The sequence below is a fragment of the Plecotus auritus genome (assembly GCF_963455305.1).
Source record: "Plecotus auritus genome assembly, chromosome: X".
Taxonomy (NCBI): domain Eukaryota; kingdom Metazoa; phylum Chordata; class Mammalia; order Chiroptera; family Vespertilionidae; genus Plecotus; species Plecotus auritus.
The window spans coordinates 16,731,897-16,751,103 of NC_137784.1; the positions used below are offsets into that span (position 1 = coordinate 16,731,897).

The 19,207-nt window shown below is 42.9% G+C and overlaps 1 protein-coding gene across 3 annotated transcripts in view; it reads right to left on the reverse strand.

The window, feature by feature from the left end:
• Positions 1–17,827, reverse strand: part of PCYT1B (phosphate cytidylyltransferase 1B, choline) — a 93,747-nt gene extending 75,920 nt beyond the window's left edge. For 2 of the 3 annotated variants that reach the window (XM_080651938.1, XM_080651937.1), the window contains exon 1: positions 17,485–17,820. In XM_080651938.1, coding sequence (XP_080508064.1) covers positions 17,485–17,503 — 19 coding nt within the window. In that variant the 5' untranslated portion in view covers positions 17,504–17,820. Of the gene's footprint in view, positions 1–17,484 lie in introns of all 3 variants that reach the window. The other variant, XM_080651936.1, reaches the window with a different exon arrangement.
• Between the last annotated feature and the right edge of the window lie 1,380 nt (positions 17,828–19,207).

Below are 19,207 nucleotides of genomic sequence, written 5' to 3' on the forward strand. Positions count from 1 at the left end.
GTGCATGAATTCGTGCACTAGGCCTCTAGTAAATTATAAAAACTAGGGAAAATAAAGAGAATATAGCAAAATTCAACAAGAATGCCACTTCCTAAATACAGCCATTGTTAATACTTTTTCTATTTCTTTTCAGGCTTTCTGATATGTTATATATACATATTAACAACGTTGGAATCTTACTACTGCATAGAGAGCTGTTTTCACTCAATAAATCATGATTACTTTATCATGTCATTTAAATATTCTTCAGCCTTACCATTTTTCCTACTGAACAGACCATTTTTTGGAGCAGATTCAGGTTCACAGCAAAATGAGCAGAAGGTACAGATATTTCCCTATAACTCTCACTAATTTTGGTAGTTGTAAAAATAGTCCACTGAATAGAAAAGCCATAATTGATTTAAATATTTATTTGTTGTTTGATATTAAGTTATTTATGTTTTACTAATATAAATAACATTCTAAACATAATGCTAAACCTCTGACCACTACTTCCTTAGGATAAATGCCTAAGAGCTGAATTACTTAGATCAGGGGTATGAACATTTTAAAGATAAATGTTTGAAGAACATTTTAACATATATTGGTAAATTACCTTCTACAAAAGCCGCATCATTTATAGTCACATTACAATGTATAAAAGCACCTTTCTTGCTGCCATCTCAGTGGCTTTGAGTATTGTTGTTGTCAATTTTATAGACCAAAAAATGGTATCCCGCTGTTTCCATATGCATTATTTTGATTACCAGAAAGATTGAACATTTTCCCCATGTTTATGAGTCATTTGTGTTTTCTTCTGAGACTAAGCTGTCCTTTGCTCATTTTTCTATTGTTGAGAACAAGTGTTTTGAAGATTGTTAAAAGCAAAACAACAGCACAGTTAAAAAATTATCTTAAATAGCTTTTTTAAAGTGCATTTTCCAACTTTACCTAGAGTCCCTTCATAAGAAATTCATTTTTTAAAACCAATGTGTGAACAGCTGCATCTATGTCAGGTGAGCCGTTACTGCCCTTCAGGGATCAGAATTTGTCTCAGGTCCTAGGGATACAGGCCTTCTTAAAACACTGACCACCCATAAGCCGTAACCCCCTCTTCCCAATGCGGCCACCTTCCAAAGGATTTCAAGTAGCTGGAAGAGTCTCAGTACTATAAATAACACCACAGTTCACTGATTCTAAAGGCTACATTCCCCCCCCCCACTTTAACATCTCTGAGACCTGGGGGAGGCGGGGAGCCTTACAAGAAATGCTGTCTTAAAATCAGTGCTGGCAATTTTCTGACATTTAACACCTCTAAAATGGAAGTTCATCTTATAACTAATGGCATCTTAGATTCATGAAATGCATACATGCTATTAACAATAGAAAATGATCATCCTTACCTAGAAATAAAAAGTTCCAGACCCTAAATCAAGTTTTTCTTTTGCAAAAGGAGTTTGTTTATAATGAACATCAGTAACAACCTTATATCTTATTCATATCCCATCTCTTTCCCCAAAGTACTTGAGATGATTTTTTAAAAAATTGGAAAACTTAAAATAATAGTCGCAAGATATGGGGGTCAGGGGTGAAATGAGCACACAGAACGGCCTATCACAGTCCTCTACATTTTGGAAAGGTTGGCTGTAGGCTCCCAGCAGTCAAAGCAAAGAGGAAGACAAAGTTAATATTGTCCTTAAGCAAAAAACAAAGCAGCTATTAAGGAGAAGCACAGAATCTCCTGATGCGAATTTTATAGAAATTCCTCCCATGGTGCCTCCATCAGGGGCGGACGGAGTGATGTGTAGTGATGTGCAGTGATACTCAACAAATCAAACAACATGCTCCACAACAGCCCCGGATAAAGACAATCCCGTTTGTCATGTTTATCTCGGTCGCGCCCTCCACGCAAGGCTGAGCCCCAGAACCAAAAAGCAATTCAGTAAAGCATTTCCACCAGGAGCCAAACATGCAGTTTGAAAACGCAGGTCTCTCCCTCACAGCTAGATCCAAGGGCAAGATTTAGAATACCGACCGAGACCAGGGTTTTCTAATGTGGGATAGGCAGACAATCCGTTAGAGAGCAACACTTAGATTTCTTTGTCATGTTAAAAAAAAAAAACAAAAAAAAAGAAAGGAAGCTTTACTACCACCTAATCCTAACATACAGATTCACACTGGTGCCCCATCTCTGTCAACATAAAGTCTACGAGGCGTCCTCAAGGAAGAAGGCAAGATGTAAGATAGAGAAGGAGGGCCTGGGTCCCCTGACATTTTCATTTCGTTTCATTCAGCTTATTGCAATAGAATGCAGTTCATCTGGGTCTGAATAACTACATTTGTAGATGTCTATCTACTTGTATTATCTACTAAACCAGTACTCACAAGATCAGCAGGCGGCTTAAAACAGTTCCTGCAATGAAATAGCAAAGCAAAGATAACACAGGAACAGGCGAACACCAGGAATGTGAGAGATGACCCTTCTTCAACATCCTGTATGAGTTCTGCGTCTGCCACAGTACCAGGTGTGAAAAAAATGACGACCTAATCAGAGCTGACAAGAAACCCTGGCCGGGTAACTCAATTGGTTAGAATGTTGTTCCGATATGCCAAGGTGCGGGTTCGATCCCCATATAAGAATCAACCAATGAATGCATACGTAAGTGGAACAAATCAATGTGTGTTTTCTCTCTGTGTGTGTGTCCCTCTGTGTGTCTCTCTCTCTAATCAATAAATTAACAAATTAAAAAAAAGACAGCTGAATTGAAAATTACTACAAAGAAGACTATATTTGAAATATTTGCTACCATTAGCATTAAACCTCACCTAGAGCATATATTGGACCTTGAGATATTAGCTACTCATGGCATGAAACTATTGTAATTACTGTGATACTTAAAAAGAAAGCACCCCAATGAAGACAAGCCTCTATGGTTTTTTCAGCAAGGTTTCAAGACATGTGATACTCAATCCCATAGTTCGCAAAATGCATTCCTTTTGTCAGCAAATATATTTAGAAGACATACACTGAGTGGCCCGATTATTATGATCTCTGAATGCATAATAATCTGGCCACTCAGTGTATATCCTATATAATAAAAGGCTAATATGCAAATTGTCCCCTCGACCAGGAGTTCAACCAGCAGGCAGGCCGGCCAACTGCCCATGTCCCCTCCCCCTGGCCAGGCTGGCTGGATCCCACCCATGCACGAATTCATGCACTGGGCCTCTAAAAAAAAAAAAAAAAAAATATATATATATATATATATATATATATATATATATATATATATACACATACACACACACACACACACACACACACACAAACACACACACACACTGAGTGGCCAGATTATTATGATCTCTGAACGCATAATAATCTGGCCACTCAGTGTATAGAAAACATTGCTGAAGATGGAAAGAAAGAAGCATTAGGATAAATTATGCAGTGTGGGAGGTTTGCTATACAGTTGGATGGAAGCACAGATATTTCTAACATGCCTCAGCTTGAGGTATTTGCTAGATGCTATTTCAATAATAAAACCTTCTTTTCTGAGCCTCCAAAGAAGAAAGATTTTCCAAAGAAAGATGGTCCAAAGAAGATTGACTCTGCAAAATAGTTTCTTTAATAAAAACTACTTTACAGAAACATTATACGTCTAACTACCAGTAAGGTGATTGCTTTGCTCTTGGACCTGGATCCCCTACCTACCTGAGAAATACCTGTCTTCATGACCCTTCTGCTATTGGGTATCTAAGTGTCACTCCTAGGGGTTCCATCCTGGAAGATTGTATATTAATTTAACCAGATCTCATAAAGAGATAGGCAAGTATAGGGAAGGTTCTAATAAATAGCCTTAATTACAGCTCTTCTATTTTTCTTCCCTTTAAAAACCTGATAGGATGTCTTGGGACAAGCTATTTTCTAGAATTTGCCCTATAGCAGGATTATCCTGGTCCACTCTTGCTAGCTAACCACTTCCACCCACTTCCTTCTGAGTCTAGAGCAGTAGTTCCCAACCCTTTTTTGGCCACGCCCCACCTAAGCATCTCTAAAATCCCGATGCCTCCCCCACACCCGTGACATATAATTCTTATTATTTAAAAAGTGAACTCTCTATTCACATGGAGGAAGCCTAAAAGGTCATTAACTTGGTCTAAACAAGCTTCCAAAGAACATGGCATCCATGAAAGAGAAAAATAAAAGAACAAAGGACAGTTGAAGTACTGAGGAAGAAATCACTAAGAAATTGTTAAAATAATAATATCCTATCTAATAAAGAGGGAATATGCTAATTGACCCTCACACCATTGCAAAGATGGTGGCACCCACAGCCAATAAGGAGGGAATATGCTAATTGACTGCCACACCCTCAAAGATGGTGGCGCCCACAGCCACAAGATGGTGGCGCCCAGTTCTCTCAGCCCTGCCGGGGTGGCAGGTACGCGGCAAGGCTGGGCCTGCCCCCAGGCGGGCCTGGCCACTCCGTGTTCCTGCCTCCGGAGTCCCCCAGTCCCCTCAGGCCCCCAGCTGCCAAGGGGCAGCCCAAGGTGCAGGCAAGCCTCCAATGGCAGCTGCCCAGCTGCCCAGGGCTGCCCAAGGCTCAGGTAACCAGGGCCGGCTGAGGCTTGTGCTACCTGCAGTGGCAGCAGCAGAGGTGTGACGGGGTGTCACCTTCCCCTGATCACTGGGTCGCCTCCCACCCCAAGGGCTCCCGGACTGTGAGAGGGGGCAGGCTGGGCTGAGGGACCCCCCTCCAGTGCATGAATTTTCATGTACCAGGCCTCTAGTGAAATGATATGAAAAAATAGCAAATAAAGTTTCAAAGCATATAATAAGAGAACTGAAATACATAAATATGTTACAATATATATTCATATACTGTATATGAGGCCCCTAGAACCATAAGATGCAAAAAAATCACTATTAATAACTCATTCTCAAGTTGCCTCCCTTAAAAATTAAATTGCACCCCTGTGGGGCATGTGCCCCATTTGGGAACCACTGGTCTAGACACTGACTTCCAGGCCAGGCCACTGTTAGAAAAAGCCTATATTCTGGGCACCATGAATTTTAATTCACAGATTACCTTATTAGGGCTTGACTGGTCCTAGAAATAAGGCAAGTTTAGTTCAGGGGCTCACATAAGCTCTCATTGGGGCTGGATATATTGACCCCTGGAAGGCCTGAGCACATTAAAGCTCTGTTAGTGGCCAAGAGCTATAATTTTAGGTAGGATCTGACACCATTTCTTAGTGTTACCTATCAGCTCACCAGAATTGTTTAGAAATGGGAAATCTGTTGTAGAGTGTGCTCTCTCTCTCTGTTATTGTGGTCAGAAAGTTTGTACTAGAGCATAACATATAGAAACCTGCAGATATCCTAAGTGTGTGGCTCAATGAACTTTCATAGGCTAAACACATACAGCAGCCAGATCAAGTAACCAACCACTGCCAGCCTCCATCTTGTGCTCCTTCCCCTACCCTGACTCCTAACATCATAGATTAGCTTTGCCTACTTTAAAATATTGTATAGAAATGGAACCATGTAGTGTGTATTCTTTTGTATCTGGCTTACTTCATTCAATATCATGGTTGTGAGAATGGTCCATACTTCTTGCACGTGGTTGTAGCTTCTTCATTCTCACTGCTGTGTAGCATTACATTGGGTGAATATACCACAATTTATCCATTCTACTTCGGCTAGGCATTTGGATAGTTTCCAGTTTGGGGTTATGAATTATGTTGCTAAGAACATCCTAATATTGATTTCTGTTGGCCATATGTACAAATTTCCTAGGAGTAGAAGCGCTGGGTCAAAAATATTTACTTTGCATTTCTAAATTCACTTCAAAGAGCCTGGACATCTGACTTGTTTATACTCCTGGTCCTGAAAGCAGAAAATGTGACATGGGAGAGCTGAATACAGTGTTTCTCCAAGTGCATCCAAGCACGTCTGGCTCCTGAGCCACCTGGGAGCTTGAGCAGGTGACTCTTTGCTCACTGATGTCGGAGGACTGTGTGTAGTGGAAGCAGGGGGCTGTAGAAGTCAGACAAACCTAATTTTAAATCCCAGCTTTATCAGTTTGTATTCAATCTTTGTGGAATTACTGAATTATTGGCTTCCTTGCTTATAACATGAGGAATAGTAATTCCTATTTCACAGGTCTGCAGCCTAGTGTAATGAAATAACACACATAAGGTATTCAGCACAGTCCCCAACACAGTTGGCACTATAAATAGTTGTTCCAGCCCGGCTGGCATGACTCAGTGGTTGAGCATCGACCTATGAACCAAGAGGTCATGGTTTGATTCCCAGTCAGGGCACATGCCCGGGTTGTGGGCTCCATCCCCAGTGGGGGGGGGGGTGTGTGCAGGAGGGAATCGATCAATGATTCTCTCTCATCACTGATGTTTCTATCTCTCTCTCTCCCTTCCTCTGTGAAATCAACAATAAAAATATCTTTAAAAAATAGCCCTGACCGGTTTGGCTCAGTGGATAGAGTGTCGGCCTGCGGACTGAAGGGTCCCGGGTTCAATTCCAGTCAAGGGCATGTACCTTGGTTGCGGGCACATCCCCAGTAGGAGGTGTGCAAGAGGCAGCTGATTGATGTTTCTAACTATCTATCCTCTCCCTTTCTTCTCTGTAAGAAATCAATAAAATATATTAAAAAATATCTTTAAAAAATAAATAGTTGTTCCATTCCTCCATTTGCCCACAGGGGGAAAAAAAGTGAGACCTCTAGCCTTGAACCCAGTGTAGAACAATTAACCTTATAACTAAACAATATGGACATAAAATAGACCTTAGTATTATATGACTGTGCCTCCAGTCAATATCAGGCATACTAGAAATGAAGCACAGAAGCCTTTGTGTACCAGGAACAACCAGAATTGTTTAGAAATGAGAAATCTTGTCATTTGTTTGGCAATAGGCTGTGCACATCGTTCATGATGCTTCTATTAACCTATTATTATTGTTGTTGTTGTTGTTACTTTTCTAAAATGCCAGTTTAAATAACCCTCAGCATTCTTTTACATTGATGGCAGGTTTAATTGGCACGGATTACTGAGTGGAAAACAAAAAACGCCAAGTCAAAGACTTTGGCGGGAGGGAGGAGGTTGTATGAAAATGTATCCTGCTCTATGGGCTGGCCCCGCGTGGCCCTGCACATTATTACACAGGCTCTCGCTACCAGGGCTCGCTGCTTTATTTTCTAATCACTGTGTTTTCAAGTGTGCCTTCAAGATTGTTGAGAGCTAAACTGTCTCTTTATCCCCAAGCAGGGTCAGCTTCCCCAGCCTCGCATACAACCTGGTTCATGCTGGGATAAAGAGGAAGGTAGGAATGTTAAAACAATAATGCTATGGTCTGAGGCCAGCAACGGGTAATCAGATCCTAGCAAGGTAGAGGCTGTTACCTGGGAGATTATTGGAAGAAAATAGGCCTAGCTTGCAAGGACTTAGTTTGTTCCTACCTTCCTTGCTTTCTCCTTTTCATCCTACCCCGGGTGATCAGACAAATCTTTTTTTCTGTATTTATTTCCCTAAGAGGCATCGAGAAGCTTTGTGTGAGCACCAGTGAAATATGCCACTTTCAGGACTATGGCCTGACTCACTGCTGGACTTTAACCCCAAGCTTAGACGGATAACATCAGTTAGAGAAGGCCCGTGTAGTTCAATGCCATACTGCCATGCCTCAAAGAAAACCCAATACAGACATACCTCACTTTATTGCGCTTTGCTTTATTGCGCTCCACAGATGTTTTTGTTTTTTGTTTTTTGTTTTTTTTACAAATTGAAGGCAAGACCCTCCACCAGCCAAAAGATTATAATTCGCTTTATTGTGATACTTGCTTTATTGCAGCGGTCTAGAACCAAACTTGCCATATCTCCAAGGTATTTTGAACTTCAGTATTATGAAATAGATAAATTAGGAGGCTAATGCTCATATTAAAAAGAGATTCAACCTAGGTTTCTTGGGACAGTAACTAAAACATTCAACATCTGATTCAGCATACACTCAACCTTTCTGAAGAAGCATCTGAAGAATAAAGCAGAAGACACCAGAACTGATATATACAAGTGTTGTAAAGTTCCAAAGTATTTTGTGATCATTTGTTATTCATATCTAGCCAATGTGTCTTACCATAAGATCATTCAACCTGTTTTTACCCCAAATGGATAAAGGCAACAGGAGGTGAAGAGTGAGGTAGCTCTGCATTTTGATAGAAGCATCAGGTGAGACAGAATACACTGTGGTAGACAATGTCCTATGGCTATGGAAGCTACATTCACAGTCTTGGAACTCGAAAAGATCATCTATTCAACCCATCGTGGGTGATAGACTTGAGGCTCAGAGAGAAGTGATTGGCTTAAGCCCACAGGATAATTCAATGGCAACACTGAGGTTGAAATGAGACTGCAAGCTCCAGCAAGCAGAGTCCAAGCTGCCGCACAGCTGTCTTGTCAGGCCCCAACCCTTTTGCTGTGGGCCAGTCCAGTTCTCCCTGGACCTCCAGATCTGAATTTGCCTTGACCTTGAGGTTTGGTGTGGAGTCCCAGATGCCAGAAAGGAACAGATCCATTTCATCTCATTACTACCACGTCTCATCAGAAACCACTCAGCCTTTCCACCTTTCCCTACCTCCCCCTAGCCCAGAGGCCCCTGCACCTGCCAAAAACAAACCACCGTGACTTTCCCTCCACCTTCACAGAGAAAACAGATACTATCAGATAAGAGAGGCTTTCAACTTTCAGTAGCCTTCTATTTATAAATTATTTCTTACCCAAAACATCCTTGCCAGCTTCCTCATCACCACAGTGGGAGAGCTGTCTCTTTTCTTAACTGATGCCAATTCTTCCCTTGTGCACTGGAGCTCAACATCTCCAGCTCTTAGAGTTATTCCTTTCAACAATCTTCCCCCTAACTTTCACCCTCTCCCACTGGCCCACTCCCATTTATACTTATGTGCAAGTTGCTACCATCTTAGAAGAATGAGCCAACCAAAAGTTTTGGTATATTGAATGAATGGAAGGAAAGAAGGATGGAACAAAAGAAGTCAGAAAGGAGAAAAGCTAGCCTCTCTCAACCCTACGCCCTGATTTAGCCACCTTTGGGGTCCTATACATTCTATATGTTTCCCACCTCAGTCGACTTCTACTTCCCTGTCTCCTAAAGGCTCCTCAACCTATTGCCATCTGGCTTCTGCTCCCACCACTTCATTGAAACATCACTATTGACATCTTTCTAAATGCAAAGGAAACTTTTTCTTATTATTGTATTTGCTGTCTGCTGCATTTGGTTCTTTTTTTAAATTTTTATTGAATTTATTGAGGAGACATTGATTAATAGAATTATACAGTTTCAAGTGTCCAATTCTATAATACGTCATCTGTAAATTGTATTGTGTGTTTACCACCCCAAGTCAAGTCTCCTTCTGTCACTATTTATCCCCCTTTTACCCTCTTCTACCGCCCTCACCCCCCTTTCCCTCTGGTAATCACCATACTGTTGTCTGTGTCTATGAGTTTTTCTTTGCTTAATCTCTTCACCTTTTTTACCCAGCCTCCCAACACCCCTCCACTCTGACAGCTGTCAGTCTGTTCTCTGAATCTTTTCTATCTTGTTTGTTACTTTATTTTGTTCATTAGATTCGATTGGACATTCCCTTCATGGAACTTACCCTGCCCTTGCCCCCCTCCATCTCTCAAATATTTGAAAAATACCTCTCTGTCTTCTTTTCACAATCCTTTCTCTATTGACCCTCTAAATGGTGTTCCTCAGGGTTCCATCCTGGAAAGCTTCTGGGATAAAGTAGATTAATTTAACCAGATATCATGTAGAGACAGGCAGATATAAGGAGCCTTCTAATAGCTTTAATTACAGCTCTTCTCTGTTCCCCCTGATAGGATGGCTCAGGGTCAGTTATTTTACAGAATTACCCTGTAGTAGGATGATCCCGAGGCACTCTTGCTAACCATTTCTATTCAGTTGCTCTAAGTCCAGAAACTGTCTTAACTCAACTTTGCTCCCATCAATTTCACTACCTCAATTTTCCTACCCTTTCCTCCATACCGATGCCTCCCAGATCTACATCTCCAGCTCAGAACTCTCTCTTGAGTTCCCAAACCAAACATTTACTAGACACCTCCAAAGGGAAGTCCCCCATGGTATCTCTAACAGAACTCTCACCAACTGCTGTCACCAGATGCTCCCATTCCAGTGATGGCACCCACTCACTGGATCCAGAAAATTGAGTCTTCCTTAATACTGTCCCACCCTCAGACAGCTATCAAATCCTGGGGCATTTACTTCCTAATGTCTCCCATATCCATCCAGTTCTCTCCTTCTCTACTGCCACATCCATAACTTCAAACATTCTCATTTAGATTCCTGCAACAGCCTCCTAACCAAAACAGAATAGGATAGCATAGAAAATATGAGTGTGCCCAGCTGGTGTGGCTCAGTGGTTGAGCATCGACCTATGAACCAGGAGGTCATGGGTTCAATTCCTGGTCAGGGAATAAACCTGGGTTGCAGGCTCAGTCCCAGTAGGGGGCATGCAGGAGGCAGCCAATCAATGATTCTTTCTCATCATTGTAGTTTCTATCTCTCCCTCCCTCTCCCTTCCTGTCTGAAATCAATAAAAATGTTTAAAAAAGAAAATATGAGTACAAGATATAAAGTAAAGGAAAGTGGGTTTTTTTTAGTTGTGAGTAAATATATGTATGTACTATGCAACATACATATATCATTGTGGCTTCTCAGCGTTCATCCTCCTCTGGCCTGGGCAGGTGTCTGAGCTCCGTCTAAGGCAGGGGTGGGCAAACTTTTTGACTCGAGGGCCACAATGGGTTCTTAAACTGGACCGGAGGGCCGGAACAAAAGCATGGATGGAGTGTTTGTGTGAACTAGTATAAATTCAAAGTAAAGGAGCGGAGGGGAGAGCAAGAGAACCCTCTGCTCTTTCGGCTCCGTGGGCCAGATAGAACAGCCGAACGGGCCGGATCCGGCCCGCGGGCCGTAGTTTGCCCACGGCTGGTCTAAGGCCACATGTGGCTGCTGCACACTTGAAATTGGCTAGCCTAAATTGAGATGTGTTGCAAGTATAATGTACACACCGGATTTCAGACTTAGTATGAAGAAAAGAATATAAAATCCCTTTATATTAAATAATAAACATTAATCCTTTTATATTGATGACATGTTGAAATACTAATATTTTGGATACATCAGGTTAAAGAAGTCAAACTTACACAAAAAGCTCTCAAGGGATTTCAGCATCCTGGCACGCTTCCACACCCCGAACTACTGCCTTCTGTTCAATGGAAATGATCTTCAAGGGCAGGGGCTGTGGATTACTTCTTTCGTTTCCCTCTACAGCACGTGATGCATTGCTGTACGTCACGTATCAGTTGGAAGCTGATAACCAACTGGCTAACTGGGGATCCTGTTGGTGGGGGACTGAGTTTTCTCTCAGTTATCGTCCAAAGCTCTGCATCACTGAATACTTTAATTCCCCACCCCCTGCCTGAATGAGGACACACGCACACTGTTCATTTCCACATGCTCAGACACCAAAATAAAACAAAGAACCTACCTATCTTCTTACATTTGATTTAGACTTATTTGTTCCATAAGGAGTTCAGCATTCAGCAAATGGTGGGTTGGAGGGGTAGTGAGAGAGCACATTTAAAATGGAAGAAACAAATTCATTGATTCCGTGCTCAGTATGCCTGACTATGATCAATCTGCAAGAAATGAATGTTGCATTTGAACTGAGAGCAGCAGGAAAATGTCTAATAATAACCTTGGGCAGAATTCCAGTAGACCACAGTAAATGCCCAAGGAAGCCCCTGTTTGTTGACTTTCACTAACACAGCACATTAAGTGTCTTGCTTTTGAAATGCATGCTGCTCTAAGTGGCTACATAGATGGTGATACCTAGTAAAGGGAGCCACTGATGTCTCTGGAAATCCAGCATCTTTTGGAGCACCAGCCAGTGAGCATCCTACCTCTCAGCTGACATAATGCACCTTCTGCAAGACAGCAGTCTCTTGGCCCTGCTCCCCTTGGAAGTAAAACCTGAAATGAACTCCTGCTAAAGTGGCATATTGAACCAGCCGCGTTTTATTTCCAAGGCCTGTTCAGTTGATTCGTGGCACATCCATCTTCATGGAAGTGCCCACTGCAGGCTAGAATTACAACTTCCTTCTGATAGCAGAATGTACTCCTAGAAGAACTTGACCAAGGTTGTTAACTAAATCCTTCAGCAGACAGCTTTCAGGGTGGCTGGGCCTTGTTAGAAAGGGTTAGTGGAACACCTGCTGGGCACACAGGATTTGTCTAGGCAACATCTGAGGGTTGGGGAGATAAGAGGACACAGGCCTTGCCTACAGGGAGTCCTCATCCCTCAGGAGTTGGGTCTACAAGGAAGGCTGTTACATCATATCGCCCGAGGCTACTCAGTGTCTCTTCTTGACAGTCAAGCTTAAGAGTCACCTTGCATCATGCTCAAGCAAGAAAATAACAAATAACAGAAATCAAATCAAAGATCAAGAATAAACACTGTAGTAATGGAAAGAAGAAACATCTCAAACCCATGCAGCATAGTAGAGTAGCCAGTGCAATAAGATTACATTTCTAAAATACACTGAATGGCCAGATTATGATGATCTCTGAACGCATAATTATCTGGCCACTCAGTATATATATATATATATTAGAGGCCCAGTGCATGAATTCGTGCATGGGTGGGGTCCGGCCAGCCTGGCCAGGGAGAGGGGACATGGGCGGTTGGCGGGCCTGCCTGCTGGTCGAACTCCTGGTCGAGAAGACAATTTGCATATTAGCCTTTATTATATAGGATATATACTGAGTGGCCAGATTATTATGCATTCAGAGATCATAATAATCTGGCCACTCAGTGTATAAGCTCTATCTTAAAACCTAGGTCATGTTCTGTTCTTTCTTAATTTCTTGTTAATATTTTTAAAATATTATTATTTTTTCTTGATTCTTTTTGTTGACACTATTACAGATGTCCCCATCCCCCCTTTGCCTGCCTCTACCCTGCCCCCTCCCTTCCTTCTGGCCATCACCACACTGTTGTCTGTGCCTAATTTCTTTATCAGTGTTATTTAATTCTACTTACTCCTCTCCTTTCTTATACTTTCTTCCAACGAAAAATAAGGCAGTGTGGAAAGACTACAGGTATACCTTTCAGAAAAAAATTTCCCCTTGAACACGATTCCACCGTATCCTCAATATCCCTATCAATTTGCTCCTTACAAGGATCTAAAATATAGATTGCTTTAAAATCCTCTTTATTTAGGTATGCCAACTTCCCGCTTCATTTCCTTAAAGAACTACGCCAGGCTGTGTATTAGAGACCAGAGATACAGTGATGACAAGAAAGGTTTCTAGTCAACATCCTTGTGGCAAACTTGGACTCGCTCTCAAGGAGTTCACTACTCTCCTTTCTGTCCCCACTGCACCCGGTAACACAACTCTTAGACGCTGTGCCCTTATCAACCTGTATGGAAACTATCTGTTTATGTTTCAGTCTCTTCTCGACTCTCTAGATCACAAAGTACTTGAGGGCTCAGAGCTTAGCACGTAGTGGGTACTCAATGAATGAGGGCTGAGTTCAACTGGATCACAAAAGATAACCTTCACTGTAAATAATATAGAGACAAACATATGTAGACACGAACACTGTACACACCTTCTCTGGTGCCATGCTAAATAGAGAGCCCAATTCATGACCAAAAAAAAGAAGGCATTTTACACAATTGCTGCGATTTAAATAAAATCTGCATTTACAGACAATAACGTTTGGTGACATAAATTCACATTCTGGAACTTGTAGTAAAGTTTTATAGCCCTTATATACTCAGAAATTTCCTTTTCCATTATTGCCAGGTAAAATTAGAGTTTGGGGAGCCAGTGTGTGCATCAGCTAATACAATGACAACCACTCTGCCCTAGCCAGTTTGGCTCAGTAGATAGAACGTCGGCCAGAGGACTGAAAGGTCCCGGGTTCGATTCTGGTCAAAGACACGTGCCTCGGATGCAGGCTCGATCCCTGGCCCTGGTGGGGGCCTGTGCAGGAGGCAACCAATCGATGTGCCTCTCTCACATCGATGTTTCTCTCTCTGTGTGTCTCCCCCTTCCTTCCACTCTCTCTAAAAATCAATGGAAAAAAATACCTTTGGGTGAAGATTAACCAAAAAAATGTAAAAAAAAAAAAAAAAAAAAAAAAAAGCACATGACAACCATTTTGGTAATTGCTACTTTTAAAAAAAATGATGTTTTATTATTGAGTCCTGTTTTCCCTAAACGGTATGCATTCAAGTTTGGTGACAAGTGCGAGAAGGAGCCTGTCTTCTGCAGGTGAATCTCTCAAGTCCAGGGGTCCTCAAACTTTTTAAACAGGGGGCCAGTTCACTGTCCCTCAGACCGTTGGAGGGCCGGACTATAGTTTAAAAAAAAACTATGAACAAATTCCTATGCACACTGCGGGCCCGGGACGAGTCAGCTGCTAAGCAGGACAGGCAGCGGCACCCGGCGGGCCGAATAAATGTCCTCGGCGGGCCGCATGTGGCCCGCGGGCCGTAGTTTGAGGACGCCTGCTTCCAAAGTTAGGCAGCAGCCACACCTTGCCGCCAGTGTGGCGGCAGGGGCCTGGGTGTAATTTTGGACGATGCTCCTGGCTGCTGGGAAAAACCCAGAATTTACATAATTTGCAATGTGAAGATATCAGCAAAGCTAAGGATCAACAGAAACTACTAACAGCTTCCAAAGAAATGCGAATTCAGCATTTTCACTTGCCATTCATTCTCTTCAGGAACAAACTTTGTTATTAAGTAGTTCACACGTGCCTGCATCGTTAAAGTAAGATCCTTAGCAAAGGAAAGTTGGGCTCTGAAGTGTAAATCAAAATTTAGACATACCCCTACAGTGATCAAAATTTGCTGATCAGAAAAAAGGCACTTCGAAGAATTGAGTGCAGTGGTTTACAAATTGGTTGCGGTCCCTATTTAAACAGAGCCCATTTTCAGCAGATCATGATAATGATGGACATGGAACATTTTTATCAAAAGTAAAACAAAGCAGCCCTAGCAGGTTTGGCTCAGTGGATAGAGCATCAGCCTGCAGACCAAAGTGTTCCTGGTTTGAATCCAGTCAAGGGCGTCCAGGGGTCCTCAAACCTTTTAAACAGGGGGCCAGTTCATTGTTCCTCAGACCGTTGGAGGGCCGGACTATAGTTAAAAAAAACAAAAAAAAAACTATGAACAAATTCCTATGCGCACTGCAGGCCCGGGACGAGTCGCCTTCTAAGCAGGACAGGCAGTGACACCTGGCGGGCCGGATAAATGTCCTCGGCGGGCCACATGTGGCCCGCGGGCCGTAGTTTGAGGACCCCTGGCGTATACCTTGGTTGCAGGCTCCTCCCCAGCCAGGGCCCTGGTAGGGGCTCGTGCAAGAGGCAACCAATCCATGTGTTTCTCTCACATCAATATTTCTCTATGTCTTCCCCTCTCTCTTCCATTCTCTCTAAAAATCAATGGAAAAATATACTCAGGTGATGATTTTAAAAAATAGAACAAAGCAGTCCCTTTAACAGTGGAACTGTTGTATATCCTTCATACTTCACACACACACACACACACACACACACACACACACACACACACACACACACACTTTAAGCCAGAACTGCCAAAAAGATGGGAAGGGGATGTTTCTCACCTAAGAGTGTGTTGCAGGGGAAAAAATCTTCCACTTTGTAGAGCTCTGGGTTCAAATCCCAGATCTACCCCTTCGAAGCAATGTGACTTTGGGGAAGTCACTTACCCTCTCTGAACCTCAGTTTCCTCATTTCTAAAGCAGCGGGGAGATGGAAGTATAACATTGCCAGCTTTGCATGGTTCTTGGGAGTTAACTCCAGGCTGAGCTGTTACAAGTGAAAGTGAAAAGTACTTGAACTTGCTTCCTTCCCTTGATTTCCTCTGCCCACCCTCTCAGGCAGAAGCAAGCAAGGGAAAGAATAAAAGGCAAAAAGAGAAGGAAAAGAAGTTGCACAAGAGACTGAACCGATACACAAACTGGAACTGGGTGCTGCTTTTCTCTCCCCTACCCTTTACCTACCTGTCAGCAAGTCTGATGTAAATTGGAACACTGGGTTTAACTTTTAAAGATATTTTGGGTGATATGTTTTCAGTGGTCAGTTTTTTCTATGCTAAAACATGAGATATTTAGTAGCTCAAAGGAACCCCTTATTGGGATGGTTTGTATCTTTTGAGGACATAGGTAAAACGTTTATGTATGACATTCAGTAAGTGGCTTAAAGTGCTGGGGAGCAGTTAATATCAAATTGCCTTAACAAAATATATTTTTAAAAAAACAGAAGCACAGTGAGCAAAAGCCCACAGTGCTCTAATATAACTTCCTTTGTTTTCATGTGTTAGGAAGTTGTCCTGAGCCTGCCTTTGAACCCATACGAAGAAATAACAGTTTCATGATGGGCTGGCTTTGGAATCTGTAAGCCCTCTTTGGGGTAGTTCACAGAAAATACTACATCACAAAATCCTTAAAAAACAAACAAACAAAAAAACACCTCTTCCCAGGGTCAAACTCCACAGCCAATCAAAACATTGCACCCTTTAACTTGAGGGGAAATGCTGAGAGAGAAAATATAGCTCTAAACAGTGTATGGCTTGGATCTGAGGGTTCAAAGAGAGGTCTCCCCAAGTTCCACAAGACTTCAGGCCACCAAAAACCCGCTACCCATTTGTTGGTTTTGATTCAGTTAATGAGAAGGAAGGAAGCTCTGAGTGCCCCATTTGCACTTAAAGGCATGCAGCCCCTTGCTAAGTAAATGAAGGTTCCCCAGGTTCCCATACCTGAAGAGAAACCTTGACAGCAGACCCGGAAATGCTTGCAATTCATTTAAGATACACATTCTTTCTAAATACATCATCCAGGGACTCTTTTGCTTAGTTATTTTGACATTTTCAAGCGAATGGGGAAGTTTGCTTCCATGTCTGTTTTCATTTTCCCCAAACTGGCATTAGGCACCAACATTAGTTGAAGACCGAATCATTCCTTACCTAGAATTGAGAACTTAACGGACTCGTTCCAAGCTTTGCGAAAAGAATACCATTTTGTAAATTGCACTGTGGCTTTTTTTTTTTTTTAATCTTCAGACGAGAACACACTTAAAAGGAAAAAGGCCATTCCCTCCTCCCAAGCACAAAAACACAGCACAGCCCAAGCAGCCCGTTTCCTACCCAGCCAGTACAATAATGCTTTGTAAGCGGAGAGCAGCGCCGGGTACAGAAGCTAAATATAAACAGCTGAGAAGGATTAGGCGGTAGCTCCATTCTCATTTACATGAAAATCCTCAGCATCTTTTTCCTCGCAGGCTGCGGGCGCATAAGGAATTCTTTTGTGCCATAGCCACGCATACATTTGCATCCTTTGTCTTTACTTACCAGTCGAGGCTGTGGGCATGTGTGCTCTATTTCCTCCATGGTTTCTGAGGGAGGCTCATTGGAAAGGGATTTTGGGATACCTGTTTCTGACTCAGCATCAGTGGTAAGTACTGGCATGGCCAGTGAATGCTCCCTCCAAGCTCTACACCCCGTCAGTCTCCTCCCAGGCAGAGAATGTTTTCTTTCTCAGGTATTTTTCTCTTCCTTACCCATCCCCCTTCTTCATCACTTCTTTCTGTCTATCCTGGGGGAAGTAAAGAGGTTACCCCCCTCCCCCGCCCCTTTCGTTCTGGGAGAAGCCGAGAGGCAAGGCCTCAGTTTATCACTAGAACAAGCAGATGGCACTGGAGCTGCGGTGCGGGATACAGTACCTCATTTGCATGGAGCGCGCTGATTGGCTACTGTCATCATAGTACCACTCCGCTAGGGAGCGGCCGCGCCCATTGGCGGCCGGCTGTGCGCACGGGGCCCAACTTGCCGCTTTTGTTTCTTTTCTTGAATTCAGTTGCAAAGGTCTCAGTCCACTCCGGGCAAGGGACCGGGCTGCATTACCCAGATAAGATAAAAAACGCTTCCGGAGGCGGGGACAGGACGCCCCGAGAAAGAACACTGTAGACCTCTGCTAAAAAAGGACCATGTCCCTGGCGCGTTTGATGTGGTCCAGTCAGAAATTTGCCAAACAGGAGTCACTTTGAAGACAAAGCCACTTTTGAGCCCAAACCCCCTGTGCCCGCAATTGTCGGCTAACCCCAGAGGGCTTCTCAGGGCATTTATTGTGAGCACCTGAGTGTTCACCCCTTGACTGCAACAAGGGCAGGACAGATCTCCTGAGGCCTGGCTTCGCTTCCTGGAGCCTAGCCCTGGGGGGTGAGGGAGCGACTTTGAAGGAGGTAAATTGTTTTCCATAACTTGCCTCTTACCCCTGACTGCTCTCTCCAATTGCTTCCTCCCTCAGCCATACTTCCCCTGGTCCCCTAGTCTGTTTCCTCAGTAAAATTGCTGTTGTTTGCCCTTCCATACATTGTCCCACATGCTGGTTTCCTCTGCTCCACCTCCTAAGCACCCAGCTCTCAGCAAATGCTCATGGCAATCACACAAACATCCCAGATGGGGTGTTAAAGAGGAAGTGACAATGTCTGAATCAGTCAGGAATACTCGCCTATTTTAAGAGGGACATACACTCTAAAGAACTTATGAAGGTATTCATTCTAGTGAAATATCGAACTTTTAATAATATTAATAAAAGTCATGGTAATTGCTAGCATTTATTAAGCACAGGCACAGTGCTAAGTACTTTACCTAGATCTTGTTTAATCTTCATAAGAACCCGAAGAGGTTGATCCTATTGTCCCCATTTTCCAGGTGAAGAAATTGCAATTTAGAGTAATTGCTCAGGGCCTCAAACTCATAAGCAATAGAACTGGAATTGAAAGGATGGGGTGTGGGCCAGGGATGCAGCAGGTGTACAAAGAGCACCTAGATAGGAATCCTCTTAAGGTAAGTCCCTGGGCTTCTAGATCTTTCATTTTAATCTATAGCAGTGGTTTTCATCCAAGTGTGGTCCAGGACCAGCAGCACTAACATCAGCATCACTTGGAAACTTGTTAAAAATGCAAATGATTGCCGAAACCGGTTTGGCTCAGTGGATAGAGCGTCGGCCTGCGGACTGAAGGGTCCCGGGTTCAATTCTGGTCAAGGGCATGTACATTGGTTGCGGGCACAT